At 48.2% G+C, this 22248-nt stretch overlaps 1 protein-coding gene across 9 annotated transcripts in view; it reads left to right on the top strand.

Annotated features, from left to right (window-relative positions):
- Positions 1-22248, top strand: part of STXBP5L (syntaxin binding protein 5L) — a 619515-nt gene that overhangs the window by 500973 nt on the left and 96294 nt on the right. For 5 of the 9 annotated variants that reach the window (XM_063956843.1, XM_063956842.1, XM_063956846.1 and 2 more), the window contains one exon: positions 21845-21895. The exons of the other annotated variants lie outside the window; for them this stretch is intronic. In XM_063956843.1, the coding sequence (XP_063812913.1) occupies positions 21845-21895 (51 nt within the window). The remainder of the gene's footprint in view (positions 1-21844; positions 21896-22248) is intronic. 9 annotated transcript variants of the gene reach the window in all.

Below are 22248 nucleotides of genomic sequence, written 5' to 3'. Positions count from 1 at the left end.
TTGATTCAATTGTTGGAGGGTTGGCTTTTGACTTTGCCCAGCCACACCTGCGTTTTCCCCGGCACGCCAGCGTTTTTCCAAACACTCCCTGAAAACGGTCAGTTGACACCCAGAAACGCTCTCTTCCTGTCAATCTTCTTGCGTTGTGCCATGCGACTTAAAGCTTCACTAGAACCTGTGCAAAACCACAAAGGTCTTTGTACCCGTACGTCGCGCGTGCGCATTGCGGTGCATACGCATGTGCAGAAATGCCGATTTTTAGCCTGATCGCTGTGCTGCTAACAACGGCAGCTAGCGATCAACTCGGAATGACCCCCAATATACAGTGTACTACAATGAAGCTTATACGTGAGACGGAACAGTGGTGGTCATTCCGAGTTGTTCGCTCGGTAATTTTCTTCGCGTTGCAGCGATTTTCCGCTAACTGCGCATGCGCAATGTTCGCACTGCGACTGCACCAAGTAAATTTGCTATGCAGTTAGGTATTTTACTCACGGCATTACAAGGTTTTTTCTTCGTTCTGGTGATCGTAATGTGATTGACAGGAAGTGGGTGTTTCTGGGCGGAAACTGGCCGTTTTATGGGAGTGTGTGAAAAAAACGCTACAGTTTCTGGCAAAAACGCGGGAGTGTCTGGAGAAACGGAAGAGTGTCTGGGCGAACGCTGGGTGTGTTTGTGACGTCAAACCAGGAACGACAAGCACTGAACTGATCGCACTGGAAGAGTAAGTCTCGAGCTACTCAGAAACTGCACAGAGAAGTCTTTTTGCAATATTGCGAATCTTTTAGTCGCAATTTTGATAAGCTAAGATTCACTCCCAGTAGGCAGCGGCTTAGCGTGTGCAATGCTGCTAAAAGCAGCTTGCGAGCGATCAACTCGGAATGACCACCAGTGTCTGGGCAGTATTATTAATGCATGTGAAAATCGTATTTACCGTGTGAGTTACAATTAAATACATAAGTGCTAAATAAAAGTGAAATGAAATACAAACGCTGGTTGCCTTATGCGGGTCTAGTCTAACCCGCTACGTGCGACCCTGGGAAAGTAGATGGGCCTCCCCATCTCACCCGCTGCTGAGAGAAGTAGGGCAGTCACGGGACTTGTTGGCGCAATTCAAGGCAAACTGTGTAATTGTGGCCCCGCTGCCCACTGTGCGATGTGCAAATCTCAGAACTGCGCAGGGAAAGCCATGGTTGCAATTAGGTGAAATGCGTCGTTGCACTCCCTGGAGCTGCATCTACCGGAGGCAGGCGGAAGAAGCCCACACATATGCATAGAGGCTGACCGGGCTTTTCTACCCATTGTGTGATCCAGGCGCTCTTACCTCGCTGCCTGTCTGCTGATACTCAGTCTGTGGTCACATACAGCTCTGCAGAGTATGATGGAACGCTATGGATAAATGGGTGGTCTTCAGTATGCCGGCGGTCGGGCTCCCGGCGACCAGCATACCGGCGCTGGGAGCCCCGACAGCCGGCATACCGACACTTATTCTCCCTCGTGGGGGTCCACGACCCCCCTGGAGGGAGAATAAAATAGTGTGGCCGCCGGCAGATCGTAGTGAACCCGGATAAATGTCCATCAATAACTAAGTCTGGAATTCTGGGTTCCAGGTATTATTTCATGTACAGTTTGGTGCTGTGGATGAATGTTTGGGGTGCCCGCCTCTAATTTAGCATTCAGTAAACCCCTTCTATATGGAGCATGATATACTCATAGAAGGGTATTGTGGGTATTCATGGTCAAGGGTATTCATGGTATTGTGAGGACACTGGGTTTATGTGCACTTATTATGGGAGCAGCCTTCAGAAAGGCTGTCCTTTACAGCTCAGTGCGGTAGCATTAATAACACTTACAGTTAAGATTATATCAAAGAAAGAACCACACAAAAGAAACACCTCCTGCCCCTACACAGTCACTAGCCACCTCAGGGAATACTTGCGTTTGGATACTCCTGGCAGATACTGGTTCCTGGAAGGGCCGATGATGTCTGTCTTGCTGATCCTGGCCGCATGGCCTGATGGTCCTCTACCCTGCAGAGGTAGGGCGTGCTGACTAGACACCCAGCTCCAGCCGGCCCACCAGTCACACACCTAGGATCGCTCCTGATGGAGCAAACGCTTAGCTGTGTATACTGGACCCTCTCCGCAGAGCCAGGTCTCCACACAAATGGGCTGACAGGATCTCTTGACTCCCGGCAACAGCCTCGTTCTCTAGTCAGAGTCTTCCCTGCAATCTCTCTGAAGGCTCTTTTGAAACCTCTTAAACTCCCATGATGCTTTGCTCACCTAGTGATTCAGCAGGGTGCACCGATTGGTGGGATTTTCAATCCTAATATTTTAAAGTGTCCAGGGACACCAGGGAAAACCCTGTGGCTTTGGAGAGTCTAGAAAGAGCCCTGTTAAAGGACAGGTAATTATGCTGATAAGAAGATTGGGTGCCCTGAGGCCATAATGTGAGTCGATGTTAACCCTGTTTAGTCATTTGTGATATCACAAGCCCATCAGCTAACTGCTGTTTCCTGTGAAGGGGGGGCTGCGACAGAGGGGGGTCAGTGCTGGTAATCTGAGACTGGCTTTGTGGAATGTCCCAGTCTCACACATCCTATACTAACAAATAAACATTATATTACAAACTATAACACAATATTCCAGACCTTATGTATAAAACACTCATAGACATTCTATAACACACATATCAGGCTAGAGATATTGGGGACCATTCTGACCCGATTGCACGCTGCAGTTTATCACAGCGGTGCGATCGGGACAGATATGCGCTGGCGCCACAGTGCGCCAGCGCAGGTCAGGTGGCCGAAGACCGCCGGGCCGCTACGAACTCCTCTGCCTGATTGACCGGCAGAGGCGGTCGTTGTGCGGGGGTGGGGCGGAACGGCGGCATTTGGCCGCCGTTTTTTGTGGGCGTGGTCCGGCCAACGCAGGCGTGGCCGGACCGAACGGGGGGTGGGCCGCAGCGGCTGCATGATGTCACAGGCCGGGGAGCGATGAGTAGCTCCCGGCCAGCACGCTAACGCTGCGCTGTTCGGGAGCTACTCTTGAAGTGCAAAGGCATCTCACTGACGTGGGGCGGACTGGCCCTGTGCTGGGCGTCCCCCCGCATGTCAGTGTGAATGATCGTAGCTGTGCTAAATTTAGCAAAGCTACGATCATCTCAGAATGACCCCCATTGTTCACCGATAGGCACAATACTTATATAGGAAGAGGGATTATTTCTCACATCTAAGGCATATAGCAAACTTCAGGGAAGGAAATGGGTCGCACAGACATTTATTTTGATTAAATTGTATTCATGTATTGTTTTATGTCCTTTCCCTTTTATTCAATAGTGCAGGTATGTACCTTTTATATTGGGAGGTGCTCCAAGGAATATCATAACTGTAGAAGGTCAAAAGAAAAAAAGAAGATTCCCTATATTGGGCACACTCGGACTGTAATACTTTCATAAAGTCAAATATCTGTCACGATAGATGACCACAAATTCTAAAATATAACTTTTATTGAGATCTTTAAAACATGAGCGAAATATAGTGCATGTGAATAAGTATATAGTGCATGTGAACCGGCAATATAAGACAGTGGCTAAGCTAACTAACTAACTATGTGTCCTTTCCATTAGTTAGCTTAGCCACTGTCTTATATTGCCGGTCTGTTATGGACCTTTGAATCTGTGTCTGTGCACAAGAATAGGTGCTGCTCCCGCCGTAGGGTATAGGTGTATGCATACCGCACTGAAAACAGTCACACGGGTGTTCCCACACAGAAGAGCCGCGGTCAGTGGCTTCCCGCTGATAACACGCGGCGTTAGAAAGCATAACGCTGTGTTACAATAGGGCTGCATTCCGCAGTCATAAAGTGTGGGGGCCCCAATAACTGGGTATATACCCATATATATACATTTAAAGTGTGTGAATGGAACTATAGTGATCGGTACTATACTGAGGGGACATACTATTAATTGAATGGGAATGAGGGTGCGCTTCTGCACTATTAAGTGAGCATGAATACAGGGTGCCACACTATATATAAGAAAAAGGACAATATATATATTGTTTATTACATCGAACGAATATCCCACTGCTTATAGTGAATAAAAGCTGTATGGGATACATATATGAATGTGTCATAAAACCCTATAATACATTTCACACACATGAATGCGATTGGTGTTGACATATAAATCAACAAGTGTGGATCACAACCACACAGAATAAGAGCATTGTAATTATAACATTAAAATAACTGCTCTAATGTCAATAGTGCAACAAAAAACTTTATGGGGGTCATTCCGAGTTGTTCGCTCGGTAAAAATCTTCGCATCGCAGCGATTTTCCGCTTAATGCGCATGCGCAATGTCCGCTCTACGACTGCGCCAAGTAAATTTGCTATGCACTTAGGAATTTTACTCACGGCATTTTCATCGTTCTGGCGATCGTAATGTGATTGACAGGAAATGGGTGTTACTGGGCGGAAACAGGCCGTTTTATGGGCGTGTGGGAAAAAACGCTACCGTTTCCGGAAAAAACGCAGGAGTGGCCGGAGAAACGGGGGAGTGTCTGGGCGAACGCTGGGTGTGTTTGTGACGTCAAACCAGGAACGACAAGCACTGAACTGATCGCAGAAGCCGAGTAAGTCTGGAGCTACTCAGAAACTGCTACGAGGTGTGTAATCGCAATATTGCGAATACATCGTTCGCAATTTTAAGATGCTAAGATTCACTCCCAGTAGGCGGCGGCTTAGCATGAGCAAATCTGCTAAAATCCGCTTGCGAGCGAACAACTCGGAATGACCCCCATAGCAGAGGTGAAGTGACAGATTATTATAATACCACCTATCGCTACAGTTAAAAACCCTTCCTAATTCAAACATGTATAGTAAATTTCATAGAGAGAAAAAAAAAAAATTAGATTATAATACACGCTGTTTATATAAATTATTTAGCAAGCGGGAACATATTCTAATGAAGCCATAAACACACTATGAATCTTTTTGTGGTTTTAATATGCATATTGTTTTAAGCAATGAGAGGCTGTCTGTATTGGTAATAATATATTTGAAAGAGTTAAAATAGGAGGGGTCAAATTAAACCTCACACAGGTGTATTGAATTGTGAATGTTTAAAAACATACCCCTATGCAGACAACCTCACTACGTTCTGAGGAAGCTGCCGAGTTGATCTAAAGGCAGAGAAACGCGTAAACCTTTCTACACTTTCTACCAAAAGCCGGCATTTCATCTACTGCCTTTTATGGCCTGAAAGCTAATCGACATCTGAGGAGAAGCGGCGCTGGGTACAGCGCAATACCGCGTGGTTCACGGGCAGTGTGGAGCCCAACACTGCAGACACAGAGGGAGACAATCAGGAGACGGCTGCAGGAGAGACGAGCACTCTCAGCAGCGTCGGTAGCCTGGTCCGGAAGCTAGCGACACTAGGAACAGCAAGTGCCGTGCAGTGTGGAGTCTGACACTTCAGCACAGAGGGAGCAGACTGAGAAGCGGTTGCAGGAGAGACTAGCGCTGGAGGCAGCGCCGGCACCGTGGCTTGGAAGCGGTGTGTGGTCCGGCGGAGAGGACGAGGTGAGCACTTCATTATACACCTCGCATAAATGGAAATACTGCCGTCTAGCTCTCCCATTACCAAGTAAATCACCATCTGCACAAATGGAAAATTGTGCCCCTCTTTTGCTCTAGCAATTAAGAGACTGCCTTATAGTGAACCATACTGGGCAAATTAATATTCAGTTTGAGTATTGCACAAAAAACAGCTCATTATCAAATATACCTCATTTCCAGATAGGTCCGCATTTAAAGGAACTGCTACCAGCGGACGGGAAGAGGGATTATCACTATTGAGCTGGGCATACACATCGGTGCAACAGATCCCCAGTATCTGGATATCTGTCTACTATAAAGGACACTCTGTATTGTAGCTCTTTTGATACAGGAATGGATTTGTTTTAAATTGTTTATTTTTAAGGATTGCACAAATCATGTAATGTATTTGAACTTATTTACCGGCCGGTATTAAAACAAACAATCATTTTTATTGCTTAAAATAAAAAATTATTAATTATATACATTGTCATAGTACGTGTGTACCAATAATATTTTCATATCAGCGCCTCTACCCTCTTTCCACTTGTGGAAAGAACGCTGGGTGTGTTTGTGACGTCAAACCAGGAACGACAAGCACTGAACTGATCGCAGATGCCGAGTAAGTCTCGAACTACTCAGAAACTGCTAAGAAGTGTCTATTCGCAATTTTGCTAATCTTTCGTTCGCAATTTTGATAAGCTAAGATTCACTCCCAGTAGGCGGCGGCTTAGCGTGTACAAAGCTGCTAAAAGCAGCTTGCGAGCGAACAACTCGGAATGACCCCCAGTGTTCATTGCTATATAGAACAGAGCACCTTGAAGAATAATTACATGCCTCATGTATAGAGAGCAGCAGCACAAGGATAATAATTCTCGAAGGAGCAATAAATTCTTAGTAAACAATAGTAGACACTCAAAGGATGGTTCACCACCCAAGCATGATCAGCCAGTGATGCGCACACTGCAAATATGGAATAAAACTCTAACAGTGGTGGTGTAATGAAATCATAACAGGAGCTTTTCACTCCTAGATAGAAAGGTATCATTATCAGACACAAGGCAACTAGCATTGCTACAGACATTGCAACATTGGGGGTCATTCTGAGTTGTTTGCTCTGTAAATTTCTTCGCATCGCAGCGATTTTCTGCTTATTGCGCATGCGCAATGTTCGCACTGCGACTGTGCCAAGTAAATTTGCTATGCAGTTAGGTATTTTACTCACGGCATTACGAGGTTTTTTCTTCGTTCTGGTGATCGTAATGTGATTGACAGGAAGTGGGTGTTTCTGGGCGGAAACTGGACGTTTTATGGGAGTGTGTGGAAAAACGCGGGAGTGTCTGGAGAAACGGAAGAGTGTCTGGGCGAACGCTGGGTGTGTTTGTGACGTCAAACCAGAAACGACAAGCACTGAACTGATCGCACTGGCAGAGTAAGTCTCGAGCTACTCAGAAACTGCACAGAGAAGTCTTTTCGCAATATTGCGAATCTTTCGTTCGCAATTTTGATAAGCTAAGATTCACTCCCAGTAGGCGGCGGCTTAACGTGTGCAATGCTGCTAAAAGCAGCTTGCAAGCGGACAACTCGGAATGAGGGCCAATGTTCAGATACTGGAGACAGTGAAGAAACACAATAATTTCAGTGGCTAAGCTTTTTAATTCACTTTATTATTATTTTTTCACAACTTTATTCACATGCACTATATTTCGCTCATGTTTTAAAGATCTCAATAATAGTTATATTTTAGAATTTGTGGTCATCTATCATGACAGCTATTTGACTTTATGAAAGTGTTATTGTCCGAGTGTGCCCAATATAGGGAATCTTCTTTTTTCTTTTGACCTTCTGCATATAGCAAACTGTAATGTATCTAGTAAATGACAGGTCAGAGATTAACCATATACTGTCCAGTTAATGTCCGCCACATTAGGCGAGGCAAAGCTCCGTAGTCACTGCAGGCAGTGTGCGGCATACTGTAACATACAGTTATATTCTCCCACTATATGCACATACGCACTGAACGTAGAAACAGGCTGCAAGAGTACCCCTCACGAGCCAGCTGGGCACTGGGTCCGTGACAGGTATATGTAGCACGGATGCTGCAGTGGTCAGCATTACTACCGTACCTCATGACTGACTGAGGTTGTGTGGATTTAATTCCCACCACAGCCCTAACTGTGTGGGGTTTATATGTTCTCCCCGTGCTGCGTGGGTTTCCTCTGGTTATTCTGTTTTTCTCCCACAATCCAAAAATATACTGGTAGGTTAATTGTCTTCTGACAATAATGAACCCATATGAGGTAGGGAATATAGAGTGTAAGCTCTGCTGGGGCAGGGACTGATGTGAATGGACAAATGATTCTCTGTACAGCGCTGCGGAATATGTGTGCGCTATATAAATAACTGGTAATGAATATATGTTATGCAGGGTAATAAGGCACTGTGTAATTGATGGTGATTATTACAGATGGTGTAATGGTTAGCATTACTGCCTCACAGCACTGAGGTCATGGGTTCGATTCCCACCATGGCTCTAACTGTGTGGAGTTTGTATATTCTCCCCGTACTTGTGTGGGTTTCCTCCGGGTACTCCGGTTTCCTCCCACAATCCAAAAATATACTGGTAGGTTAATTGGCTCCCTACAAAATTAACCCTATCGTGAATGTGTGTGTGTGTACATGTGGTAGGGAATATATATTGTAAGCTCCACTGGGGCAGGGACTGATGTGAATGGCCAAAATATTCTCTGTAAAGCGCTGCGGAATATGTGTGCGCTATATAAATAACTGGTAAAAATAAATATTAGGGGTGAGCATTAGATGTCACCGGAGAGGCTTCCGGCCCCTATTCAGACCCCAGGCTGCGCTCCTGTTCCCGTCCCGCTCCCCGGCATGACTCCGCATGTCTCCTGCTCACGCTGACTCCTAGCCACCGCGCCGCAGGCAGCGTCTGAGCAGAGCGGTCACCTCCGTGGAGCTGCTGATTAGCATATGGGAAGTCACGCTATGAAGTGACACGCGGCGCGGGGGGAATCGCTGTCACATGGCTGGCTGGATGTGATGTGACAGCTGAGGGTTACATTGCATTGTGTCAGAGGGTCAGTGACTGACAGCGCACGGTACAGAGGCGGACGGTGATATAAGTTATTACACTGCTCCGGAGAGCTCTGTGCTGGGCACATGGGGGGTCATTCCGAGTTGATCGCTAGCTGAATTAGTTCGCTGTGCAGCGATGAGGCAAAAAATCGTCACTTCTGCGCATGTGTATGCGGCGCACTGCGCACGCGAGTCGTACAATTGCCTTGAACGATGTAGTTTCACACAGGGTCTAGCGAAGCTTTTCAGTCGCACTGGTGGCCGCAGAGTGATTGACATGAAGAGGGCATTTCTGGGTGTCAACTGACCGTTTTCAGGGAGGGCTTGCAAAAATGCAGGCATGCCAAGAAAAACGCAGGAGTGGCTGGGCGAACGCAGGGCGTGTTCATGACATCAAAACAGGAACTGAACAGTCTGAAGTGACCGCAAGCGCTGAGTAGGTATTGAGCTACTCTGAAACTGCACAAAATTATTTTGTAGCCGCTCTGCGATCCTTTCGTTCGCACTTCTGCTAAGCTAAGGTACACTCCCAGTGGGTGGTGGCATAGCGTTTGCATGGCTGCTAAAAACTGCTAGCGAGCGATCAACTCGGAATGACCACCCTGGTCACATCTGCTCCCAGAACGTCAGTGTTTTGTCAGAAAGGGACTACACACCAGAACCCCCTGCAATCTCATGGTGTACACCCACCTACAATATACTAAATACTTACCAGTGTTACACTCAGAGTATTGAACCTTGAACCATACTGTGTTTTCTTATCTGTAATAAACTAAAGGGGGATACACACGGAGCGATAATCTAAGCAATCTGACTAGATTGCTTAGATTCTCAGCAAGATCGCTCCGTGTGTATCCCTAACAGCGATAGCGATGCGCAGCCCAACGCATCGCTATCGCTGGTGCTAGATTGGCCTGACGTGCAGGCCAATCTAGCGGGTCGCTCACTCGCTGGGTGAAATGAGCGCCCCCCCATCTTCCCCCGCACGCTCAGCACAGATCTCTCCCGCATCGGCCCGTCTATATGGGCCTTAACATACAGTACTTACCAGTATCATACTCAGCTATACCAGACAAGCGTGGCTGCATGGCCAGAGAGACACAATCAGTGGACGTAGCTTTCTCCTTTTTCATCTTTTTTCACTTTCTATATTTTTAAAGCACATATCTGTATGTCATAGGGAGGCCAATCCCAGGGTCGCGATTGGCGGGATTCCAGGATTTAGGGCCAAAAACATCCGGGATTCAATCCCAGGATTGAAAAAATGGTCCGGAATTGGCCTCCCTAATATGTTATTGTAAATCCGTATTTAGGGGCTAATTCAGTAAAGATTGGAAATTCCACTAATCAACAGAATTTGCTATCCTTTGGAGCGCAGAATGCTGATCGGCGCCTCCCCCCCTTGATGAAGGAGAAATTGCGAGCGGCTCACAATGTCTGCTTCATCGTCAAAAATCTTGATGCCTCCTGCCGGCACATCTTAGCTGCACCTGCAGGAGACCCGGCGCCATCTTACCCTTCGCGGTGGCTGCGTGTGACGTCACGCAGCCGCCACGGTCACGCCCACAACACGCCTCCGTTCGCGACGCTCCACCCCCGTAATACTCCGTCTCCTCCCTGGAAACAAAAGAGTTGCTGCCCACCCCCAGCGACCGCCTCTGCCTGATTGACAGGGAGAGGTGATCGCTTTTTTTGTGGTCCCCCCTCCCCGCAAAAAGTGCGAGCGCATGCAGAGGACGGGTGCTGCGCATGCACCCACAGGGCCATCATAAAAATTCCGGATGGATCGCGATTTATGATCCAACCTGAATCAGCCCCTTAACCTGTAATTTTTATTGTTGTGTTCACAGACGTATATTGTGAACAAAAGTCACAAGTTCTTACCTGAAACTGGTTAATAAAAGTTACGTTTTAAAAATGTATTTCCATAGTGCGCCCAATACCACAGCACTTTCTCTTTTTTCTACTTAATGGGGGAAATTTCCTAAAGCTCCAAAATCCATTCGAGTTGGGTTTTTTTTTCTAAGTGTGATCTCGGGAATTTACTAAACTCAAATCTCGGCAGTGTTGGGGCTATTCGTATTGATACACAGCCGACTACACAAATACAAATCAATAGACCATCGGTGAAACACGGCTCTTATTTTATACAACACGGGAATTTACTAAGAGTTCGTATTCTCAATCACTGCCGGCAATAGCCAAACACTGCCGGGAAAGTATGGAATTCGTAAAAAAATGGAGCTCTCAAATAGACCTGCGTCTGGCTGGCGTGTTTTGATAGTCCTGTACGGATCAGTGAGATCCATGCATGCTTCTCTATGCAAATGTGTGTGAAAGAGTTAAAGAAAAAAGAAATAAAAAATTGCGTGGAGTCCCCCTCCTAAGCTTAACTAGCCTCGGGCTCTTTGAGCCGGTCCTGGTTGTTAAAATACAGGGCAAAAATTGCCTGGGGTTCCCCCATATTTATACAACCAGCACCGGGCCCCACTAGCCATGGACATAATACCACAGACACATTTATGTAGGTCCCTGCGGCCGTGGCATTACCCCCCCAACTAGTCACCCCTGGTCGGGGTTTCCTGGGGAGTGAGGACCCCTTAAATTAAGGGGTCTCCCCCCTCCAGGCATCCAAGGGCCAGGGGTGAAGCCCGAGGCTGTCCCCCCATTTGTGTCTTTTGGTGTGGAACTACAAGTCCCAGCAAACCTCTCCCGCATGCTGGTACTTGGAAAACCACAAGTACCATCATGCAGGGAATTAACAGGCCCGCTGGTACCTGTAGTTCCACAACATAAGAAATACCGGCCAAAAAAACAGGACACACACACCGTGAAAGTACAAGTTTAATACACAAACATGCACACTTACACACTCACACATACTTACCTAGTGTCCCACGGAGACCATCGGTCCCCTTGTCAAGTAGAATACATTGGTGTACCTGTAAAAAAAAATCCCGAAATACTCCCGTCTAATCCAGTGAAGATCGGCCCTCTTCAGTCCATGTAGGCATCCACAGGGTTTAAAATAATAAACCGCAAAAATCCCGGTCCACGCCACTAAAGGGGATCCATGTTTACACATGGACCTTCTTTCCCCGAATGCCGGGACCCCCAGTGACTGCTGTCACTAGAGGACCCGGCAGCCAATTAGGGAGCGCCACATCATAGCGCTCTCCTGATTGGCTGTGTGCTCCTGGCCTGTCAATCAGACGGAGTGCACCAGCTATAGTGGAGGTTCGCGATCCTCCAGTATTGCCAGTGGTGGAAACTTTGCGGTCTGCGGCTAACCGCAAGGTTAATTGAGGTCACTCTTGACCTCAATTGAGGACACGCAACCCCCCTCTCTCCCTTCTCGTTACAGTGCGTAGAAGTGGCTGCTGACCGCTGGTCCTAGAGGTTTAGTGGCTCTCAGGTAATGCACAGAAGCGCAGGGAAGCGGCAGCGCAATACCGTACAACTAAAGTGCAAATACAGCAGGAGGCGCCTGTAGGAGATAGACGTCGCTGCCCTCGGCTCGTCTCCGTAAGCCGAAGCTAAATCAGACTGGCCGCCGGACCTGGTCGCTGCCACGCAAATTCTGCGACATGTCAGTCGTGCTGTGAGCGGGAACTGTGAGCAATCACGCAGGACTCATTTTTCACGTGCGCAGACCTCAAGTCATCAGGTTTGCGTCCAAATTCTAATCAGTCCCTTTACACATGGCTGCCGGAAATGCCTCAGCTACAGATCTGTGTATATCCAGCTAGCATGACAGATATACAGATATGTCCCTTTCCGGCTTTGCCCACGACGTGTACGCATTGCTGGCTATTTTGCGTACCCGCTAGCGGCATTAAATAAAAAGCGGGAATGCATAGAGGTAGCGCTGCCCGTTACTGGAGGAAGCCGGCACAAGGGTAGAAGCGAGGGTAGCGGGAGCTTGTGCCCCCGCTGACTGTTACTACCTTAGGGTGAGGCAGCGACTTTAGCAGAACAAAGGGGAGAGCCGTGGCTGTGGGTGGCTGCGCCGTGCAACGTCATGGTATGCAGCCTCCCACAGCAACGATGTGTAGGGACACCTCAGTATTCTCACCATGACAGTGCTAGAAGAGGGGAACTATGACAGCTTCTCAGGAGGATCCTCATTGTATAAAGGCAGCTGAACATTTCACTATGAGGTAAACTCATCAATGAGGCACCTTAGTGTCTGAGGTAACTGATCAATCTTCTGCATTTCATGCTAAAAAGACTGCAGGGGTCTCACCCTGAGGAACTGCAGAGTATCCTATTGGTGTACACTACAGTCTGTCTAATCCAGAGGTTCTCACACGTGGTCCTAGAGTCACCCGACAGTACAGGTTTTAGGTATATCCATGGCTCTGCACAGATGGTTTAATCAAATTGACTGAGATAAAGCATGGATAAACTTAAACCCTGGACGCTGGGTGCCTTGAGGTCTGAATTTGAGAACCTCTGGTCTAATCATCTGAATGTTACTTAGACCAAAGAAATAGCCACATAAGTAATATTAATGGCTCCGTTTCCGCTCTCCTTGTGCTCTTCCTACCATACTCCCAGAAGTAGGCTCCGGGCTTGCAATGTCACATTAATGGCTCTGTTTCCTCTCTCCTTGTACTCTTCCTACCATACTCCCAGAAGTAAGGTCCGGCCTTGCAATGTCACATTAATGGCTCTGTTTCCTCTCTCCTTGTACTCTTCCTACCATACTACCAGAAGTAAGGCCCGGCCTTGCAATGTCACATTAATGGCTCCGTTTCCTCTCTCCTTGTGCTCTTCCTATCATACTCCCAGAAGTAAGGTCCGGCCTTGCAATGTCAAATTAATGGCTATTTCCTCTCTCCTTGTACTCTTCCTACCATACTACCAGAAGTAAGGCCCGGCCTTGCAATGTCACATAAATGGCTACATTTCCTCTCTCCTTGTACTCTTCCTACCATACTACCAGAAGTAAGGCCCAGCCTTGCAATGTCACATTAATGGCTCTGTTTCCTCTCTCCTTGTGCTCTTCCTACCATACTCCCAGAAGTAAGGTCCGGCCTTGCAATGTCACATTAATGGCTATTTCCTCTCTCCTTGTACTCTTCCTACCATACTACCAGAAGTAAGGCCCGGCCTTGCAATGTCACATAAATGGCTACATTTCCTCTCTCCTTGTACTCTTCCTACCATACTCCCAGAAGTAAGGTCCGGCCTTGCAATGTCACATTAATGTATCTGTTTCCTCTTTCCTTGTACTCTTCCTACCATACTTCCAGAAGTAAGGCCCGGCCTTGCAATGTCACATTAATGGCTCTGTTTCTTCTCTCCTTGTACTCTTCCTACCATACTCCCAGAAGTAAGGCCTGACCTTGCAATGTCACATTAATGTATCTGTTTCCTCTCTCCTTGTACTCTTCCTACCATACTGCCAGAAGTAAGGCCCGGCCTTGCAATGTCACATTAATGTATCTGTTTCCTCTTTCCTTGTACTCTTCCTACCATACTCCCAGAAGTAAGGTCCGGCCTTGCAATGTCACATTAATGTATCTGTTTCCTCTTTCCTTGTACTCTTCCTACCATACTGCCAGAAGTAAGGCCCGGCCTTGCAATGTCACATTAATGGTTCTATTTCCTCTCTCCTTATACTCTTCCTACCATACTCCCAGAAGTAAGGTCCGGCCTTGCAATGTCACATTAATGTATCTGTTTCCTCTTTCCTTGTACTCTTCGTAGCATACTGCCAGAAGTAAGGCCCGGCCTTGCAATGTCACATTAATGTATCTGTTTCCTCTTTCCTTGTACTCTTCCTACCATACTCCCAGAAGTAAGGTCCGGCCTTGCAATGTCACATTAATGTATCTGTTTCCTCTTTCCTTGTACTCTTCCTACCATACTGCCAGAAGTAAGGCCCGGCCTTGCAATGTCACATTAATGGTTCTATTTCCTCTCTCCTTGTACTCTTCCTACCATACTACCAGAAGTAAGGTCCGGCCTTGCAATGTCACATTAATGTATCTGTTTCCTCTTTCCTTGTACTCTTCGTACCATACTCCCAGAAGTAAGGTCCGGCCTTGCAATGTCACATTAATGTATCTGTTTCCTCTCTCCTTGTACTCTTCCTACCATACTACCAGAAGTAAGGCCCGGCCTTGCAATGTCACATTAATGGTTCTATTTTCTCTCTCCTTGTACTCTTCCTACCATACTACCAGAAGTAAGGCCTGACCTTGCAATGTCACATTAATGGCTCAGTTTCCTCTCTCCTTGTACTCTTCCTACCATACTACCAGAAGTAAGGCCCGGCCTTGCAATGTCACATTAATGGCTCTGTTTCCTCTCTCCTTGTGCTCTTCCTACCATACTACCAGAAGTAAGGCCTGACCTTGCAATGTCACATTAATGGCTCTGTTTCCTCTCTCCTTGTGCTCTTCCTACCATACTACCAGAAGTAAGGCCTGACCTTGCAATGTCACATTAATGGCTCTGTTTCCTCTCTCCTTGTGCTCTTCCTACCATACTACCAGAAGTAAGGCCCGGCCTTGCAATGTCACATTAATGGCTCAGTTTCCTCTCTCCTTGTGCTCTTCCTACCATACTACCAGAAGTAAGGCCCGGCCTTGCAATGTCACATTAATGGCTCAGTTTCCTCTCTCCTTGTGCTCTTCCTACCATACTACCAGAAGTAAGGTCCATCCTTACAATGTCACATTAATGGCTATTTCCTCTCTCCTTGTACTCTTCCTACCATACTGCCAGAAGTAAGGTCCATCCTTACAATGTCACATTAATGGCTATTTCCTCTCTCCTTGTACTCTTCCTACCATACTACCAGAAGTAAGGCCCAGCCTTACAATGTCACAATAATGGCTCCGCTTCCTCTCTCCTTATACTCCTCCTACTATACTCCCAGAGGAAAGCTCTGGCCTTTCAATGTCACATTAATGGAATTAGCAGCCTTCTGTCAAAATTAATATTATTATCCTGAACTGTTGCCATTTGACACCAGATGCTGGGTGCCAAGTGCTGAGCATTCTGCTAGTCTGGCCTCATGTAGGCAGCTAATAAGCCGCTAATGGAAGCCGTGCCTGCCCCCAGTAATTAGAAGCACTCAGTGTTCAGTTACTATTAACGGCACTATGACAAGACTTTATTAACGCAATTAAAATATTTTTATATCATTGACTTACCTTCCAAAATGCATCTCTGATATTGGATTCCCAGAAAAGTGCCATGATAATTGACTGCAGAAGGTCATAGAAAGACTGTGTAGAATATTAATAAAAAAAATCATTGTAAAGCGAATTTATTGGTGCGGTCATACAGTGCGTGGGATAAGATGTGACGTTATCTGAAAGGCATCTGAATCAAACGAGTTGGTAAAAGTAATGGGAACGGGGCTGGTGCAATGAAATGTGGGGAGACTGGAAAGTTAGATAATTAGACTGAAGATGTATTTATCATATCTGAGACAGTGACGGTGGGATCTTCTGACATTACACGTGTGACCCATGATTGTCATCCTAGTTTGTTACAGGATTTAAACACGGATTTATTATTAATGCTTTAAACATGTACTGCCCCTCCACTACAGCTAAATGCCCGGTACCCAGCCGTGACCTCACTTTCTGTAGAAATGTACTGCCCCTCCACTACAGCTAAATGCCCGGTACACAGCCGTGACCTCACTTCCTGTAGAAATGTACTGCCCCTCCACTGCAGCTAAATGCCTGCTACCCAGCCGTGACCTCACTTCCTGTAGAAATGTACTGCCCCTCCACTACAGCTAAATGCCCGCTACCCAGCCGTGACCTCACTTCCTGTAGAAATGTACTGCCCCTCCCCTACAGTTTACTGCCTGCTACCCAGCCGTGAGCTCTCTTCCTGTAGAAATGTACTGCCCCTCCCCTACAGCTTACTGCCCGCTACCCAGCCGTGACCTCACTTCCTGTAGAAATGTACTGCCCCTCCCCTACAGCTTACTGCCCGCTACCCAGCCGTGACCTCACTTCCTGTAGAAATGTACTGCCCCTCCACTACAGCTAAATGCCCGCTACCCAGCCGTGAGCTCACTTCCTTTAGAAGTGTACTGCCCCTCCCCTACAGCTTACTGCCCGCTACCCAGCCGTGACCTCACTTCCTGTAGAAATGTACTGCCCCTCCCCTACAGCTTACTGCCCGCTACCCAGCCGTGAGCTCACTTCCTTTAGAAGTGTACTGCTCCTCCCCTACAGCTTACTGCCCACTACCCAGCCGTGACCTCACTTCCTGTAGAAATGTACTGCCCCTCCCCTACAGCTAAATGCCTGCTACCCAGCGGTGACCTCACTTCCTGTAGAAATCTACTGCTCCTCCCCTACAGCTTACTGCCCGCTACCCAGCCGTGACCTCACTTCCTGTACAAATGTACTGCCCCTCCCCTACAGTTTACTGCCCGCTACCCAGCCGTGAGCTCTCTTCCTGTAGAAATATACTGCCCCTCCCCTACAGCTTACTGCCCGCTACCCAGCCGTGAGCTCTCTTCCTGTAGAAATGTACTGCTCCTCCCCTACAGCTTGCTGACCGCTACCCAGCCGTGACCTCACTTCCTGTAGAAATGTACTGCCCCTCCCCTACAGCTTACTGCCCGCTACCCAGCCGTGACCTCACTTCCTGTAGAAATGTACTGCCCCTCCACTACAGCTAAATGCCCGCTACCCAGTCGTGAGCTCATTTCCTTTAGAAGTGTACTGCCCCTCCCCTACAGCTTACTGCCCGCTACCCAGCCGTGACCTCACTTCCTGTAGAAATGTACTGCCCCTCCCCTACAGCTTACTGCCCGCTACCCAGCCGTGAGCTCACTTCCTTTAGAAGTGTACTGTCCCTCCCCTACAGCTTACTGCCCGCTACCTAGCCGTAAGCTCTCTTCCTGTAGAAATTTACTGCCCCTCCCCTACAGTTTACTGCCCGCTACCCAGCCGTGAGCTCTCTTCCTGTAAAAATATACTGCCCCTCCCCTACAGCTTACTGCCCGCTACCCAGCTGTGAGCTCTCTTCCTGTAGAAATGTACTGCCCCTCCCCTACAGTTTACTGCCCGCTACCCAGCCGTGACCTCACTTCCTTTAGAAGTGTACTGACCCTCCCCTACAGCTTACTGCCTGCTACCCAGCCGTGAGCTCTCTTCCTGTAGAAATGTACTGCCCCTCCCCTACAGTTTACTGCCCGCTACCCAGCCGTGAGCTCTCTTCCTGTAGAAATGTACTGCCCCTCCCCTACAGTTTACTGCCCGCTACCCAGCCGTGAGCTCTTCCTGTAGAAATGTACTGCCCCTCCCCTACAGCTAAATGCCTGCTACCCAGCGGTGACCTCACTTCCTGTAGAAATCTACTGCTCCTCCCCTACAGCTTACTGCCCGCTACCCAGCCGTGACCTCACTTCCTGTACAAATGTACTGCCCCTCCCCTACAGTTTACTGCCCGCTACCCAGCCGTGAGCTCTCTTCCTGTAGAAATATACTGCCCCTCCCCTACAGCTTACTGCCCGCTACCCAGCCGTGAGCTCTCTTCCTGTAGAAATGTACTGCTCCTCCCCTACAGCTTGCTGACCGCTACCCAACCGTGACCTCACTTCCTGTAGAAATGTACTGCCCCTCCCCTACAGCTTACTGCCCGCTACCCAGCCGTGACCTCACTTCCTGTAGAAATGTACTGCCCCTCCACTACAGCTAAATGCCCGCTAACCAGTCGTGAGCTCATTTCCTTTAGAAGTGTACTGCCCCTCCCCTACAGCTTACTGCCCGCTACCCAGCCGTGACCTCACTTCCTGTAGAAATGTACTGCCCCTCCCCTACAGCTTACTGCCTGCTACCCAGCCGTGAGCTCACTTCCTTTAGAAGTGTACTGTTCCTCCCCTACAGCTTACTGCCCGCTACCTAGCCGTAAGCTCTCTTCCTGTAGAAATGTACTGCCCCTCCCCTACAGTTTACTGCCCGCTACCCAGCCGTGAGCTCTCTTCCTGTAAAAATATACTGCCCCTCCCCTACAGCTTACTGCCCGCTACCCAGCCGTGAGCTCTCTTCCTGTAGAAATGTACTGCCCCTCCCCTACAGTTTACTGCCCGCTACCCAGCCGTGACCTCACTTCCTTTAGAAGTGTACTGACCCTCCCCTACAGCTTACTGCCTGCTACCCAGCCGTGAGCTCTCTTCCTGTAGAAATGTACTGCCCCTCCCCTACAGTTTACTGCCCGCTACCCAGCCGTGAGCTCTTCCTGTAGAAATATACTGCTCCTCCCCTACAGCTTACTGCCCGCTACCCAGCCGTGAGCTCTCTTCCTGTAGAAATATACTGCTCCTCCCCTACAGCTTACTGCCCGCTACCCAGCCGTGAGCTCTCTTCCTGTAGAAATGTACTGCCCCTCCCCTACAGTTTACTTTCCGCTACCCAGCCGTGAGCTCACTTCCTTTAGAAATGCACTGCCCCTCCCCTACCGCTTACTGCCTGGTCAATTTTGCTCCCTGTAGTGTTGCCCCGAGTAGCTGTTGCGCCCCAGTAGCTGTCGTGCCCCCAGTACTGAAACCTCAGTAGTTGTGCCCCTTGCAGCTGTACGCCCAGTACTGTGCCCCCATTAGTTGTTGTGCTCCCTGCAGCTGTGCCCCCAGTACTGCACCCTCATTAGTTTTGCCCCAGTAGTTGTTGTGCCCCCATTAGTTTTGCCCCCCATTACTCTGCCCACCAGTAGCTGTGCCCCCAGTAAAAAAATAAATAAATCAAGACTACTCACCAGCCCCGTTCCTGTTTCCCGCCCACTGCTGCCATCCGTCTTCTGCCGCCGGCGCCGCTCCTTGGATCCATAGGACCGCATAGACACTAGAGGTCAATTATGACCCCTAGCGTCTATGACTGTCCTAAACTGCCGTGCGGTGCGCAATGATGTCAGGTGCACAGCACGGCAGGCTCCAGTAGCAGGGAAAGGTCCTCTCTGTGAAGGGAAACTAGACGCTACCTCGCTGCGTGTCTAGTTTCCCTTCGCGGAGAGGACCTTTTCCTAACCATCGCCGCCGCCATCCCCGTCTTGGGACAGCGGCGCCCCGTGCAAAAGTCCTGCTTGGCCGTGGCAAGAGCCGCTACTGACCTGTTGCTTTGCTCCTGATTACTTTGCACCTGTTGCTGTGCTCCTGATTACTTTGCACCTGTTGCTGTGCTCCTGATTACTTTGCACCAGTTGCTGTGCTCCTGATTACTTTGCACTGTTGCTGTGCTCCTGATTACTTTGCACCTGTTGCTGTGCTCCTGATTACTTTGCACCTGTTGCTGTGCTTCTGATTACTTTGCACCTGTTGCTGTGCTCCTGATTACTTTGCACTGTTGCTGTGCTCCTGATTACTTTGCACCTGTTGCTGTGCTCCTGATTACTTTGCACCTGTTGCTGTGCTCCTGATTACTTTGCACTGTTGCTGTGCTCCTGATTACTTTGCACCTGTTGCTGTGCTCCTGATTACTTTGCACTGTTGCTGTGCTCCTGATTACTTTGCACTGTTGCTGTGCTCCTGATTACTTTGCACCTGTTGCTGTGCTCCTGATTACTTTGCACCTGTTGCTGTGCTCCTGATTACTTTGCACTGTTGCTGTGCTCCTGATTACTTTGCATATGTCTCTGTGTTCCTTATATTTATTTATTTTACCCTGCTAGTGTTCTAACTGGCTGCTCATTCTGCTATGGGCTCAATTCAGTTCTGCGTGATGTCAATAGTGTAGTTCCGGCAAGGAGTTCTTGGAGTTTTTCAAGTCAGTGCAATGTTATGCCCGACTACAGGACTTCTGCTCACACCTCTCCTGCCATTGTAAATGTCACATCTCTCAGCTGCACCGGATCAAGTGTGTGTGTGTGTGTGTGTGTGTGTGTGTGAGGCAGCAGTCACTGGGGGATAGATAAGGAGATTACAGCTTTCCAGTATGGTCTGGACTGTTCCGTGTTTTACCCCATCCCTGGACCATACGGGAAGGCTGTAATCTCTTCCCCCCTGGTGACAGCTGTCACACGCACACCCCTGAACAGTACAACCCCGGGACTGGGGCAAGCACTACAAGCTCCACAGTGACAGAGGTTGCTGCGGGGAGCCAGTCTGGTCTGGCGTTCTAGGTTACTAGTCCGTTTTTTTACCCAATCACTGATGGGGATTGGACAGTAATTGTTGCGTATGGGCGTTCAAAGTGGAGCAGGCCCAATGAGCGGGAAACAGGAAAAGTGGACGTGACCCTATTCAGAAAGATTGTCTCCACGGTGATAATTTAGAAATAAAGGGAAATGGTGTAAAAGGTACAGTATACTCACCTTATATGTCTGTAGGTGAAAGATCTCTGTGACCTACAAAGTAACCGTATGTGAGGCCTCCCGGCGTACCTCCTCTGCAGGAAATGTTTTCCAGCAATACCTTACATCAATCTGACTCCATAATCCCGGTAATGTCATATAAATGTTCTTTAGGTAAGGCTCCTCCATTGTTCATTAGCCGTCATCTTACATTGTAGCATCTGCAACGTTCCCCGGAGAGACTCAGAATGATCTTCAATCTTGCAGGAACTCTTTAAGAAACGCTGAAGCTTCTTCTCCAGATTGGCCAGAGGGAGAGCCGTAGCTTCTATGCTACTGATAACACGGTGTAGAAACACTGTAGTAAACGTGGATGACGTTATAACGCTGTGGGCGGAGTCTCTGCTTTGGTGCCAGAGGGACTCGCCCATTGTTTTGTGCAGCCTAGCTCCGTACAGTAAAAGGGAGTATCAGGAGAACGTCTTCAGCACAGTCTTACTGTTAGAGCTTCCATCAGACATGTGTCTACGCTATGTACATTCAGCTTCCAGCCATGCCTAGCGGAAGATCAGTACAGAGGTGCAACCAGTAGACGGGGCTCATAGCTGTGCAGTAAATGTTCTATTCATTTGTATCTAAATTGTTGTATCTCCGCCTGGCTCTAACTGATAGAAAGTTACCCAGACGGGGGCTATTCTTGAGCCCCCCACTCACTGAAAGCCAGCCGTCTCAGTTCCTGGTGGTCTGGTTGCCCCTCTGTGTGTCCTACAGCCTCATTTTTCTCACATATTGTCATTTTTTTTAAAATTTTTGTTCTACCAAAATCTTATTTGGCATTAAATAATGACATTCTCCTTTTTCTGTTGTTTCAGTTAAAGGATCAAGAAAGTTAAGTCTGCCAACAGATCTTAAGACTGATCTTGGTACGGTAGGCGAAAGCCAACAGTTTTAAGCTTCCTCACGTTCATTTGGCAAAGCATTTTGCACCAGCCAGTCCATGAGATTCCTCGGCCTTCCTTCCAGTGCTTGGCTTGGCGGAGCCGCCCCTTCTCCCAACATGCAGTTCTGTTGGCAGCTTCCCGCATTCCCGCTTGTGTAACACTCATTTCCCGCCACAGCATTTTCTAAATCATTCTCGAGCAGGCACACCCAGGGGGGGACGGGGCAAAGCTGACATGCTCATTGCCATTTCTGTAATTGTTCTTCACCGACTAACTGGCGACAGCTGGAACTAAGGGCCTAATTCAGATCTGATCGCAGTAGCAAATTTTTTAGC

The sequence above is a fragment of the Pseudophryne corroboree genome, chromosome 2, assembly GCF_028390025.1.
Source record: "Pseudophryne corroboree isolate aPseCor3 chromosome 2, aPseCor3.hap2, whole genome shotgun sequence".
NCBI classification, from domain to species: Eukaryota; Metazoa; Chordata; class Amphibia; order Anura; family Myobatrachidae; genus Pseudophryne; species Pseudophryne corroboree.
Note: the sequence above shows the minus strand (reverse complement) of the source record. Positions and strands in the feature narration are given on the sequence as shown.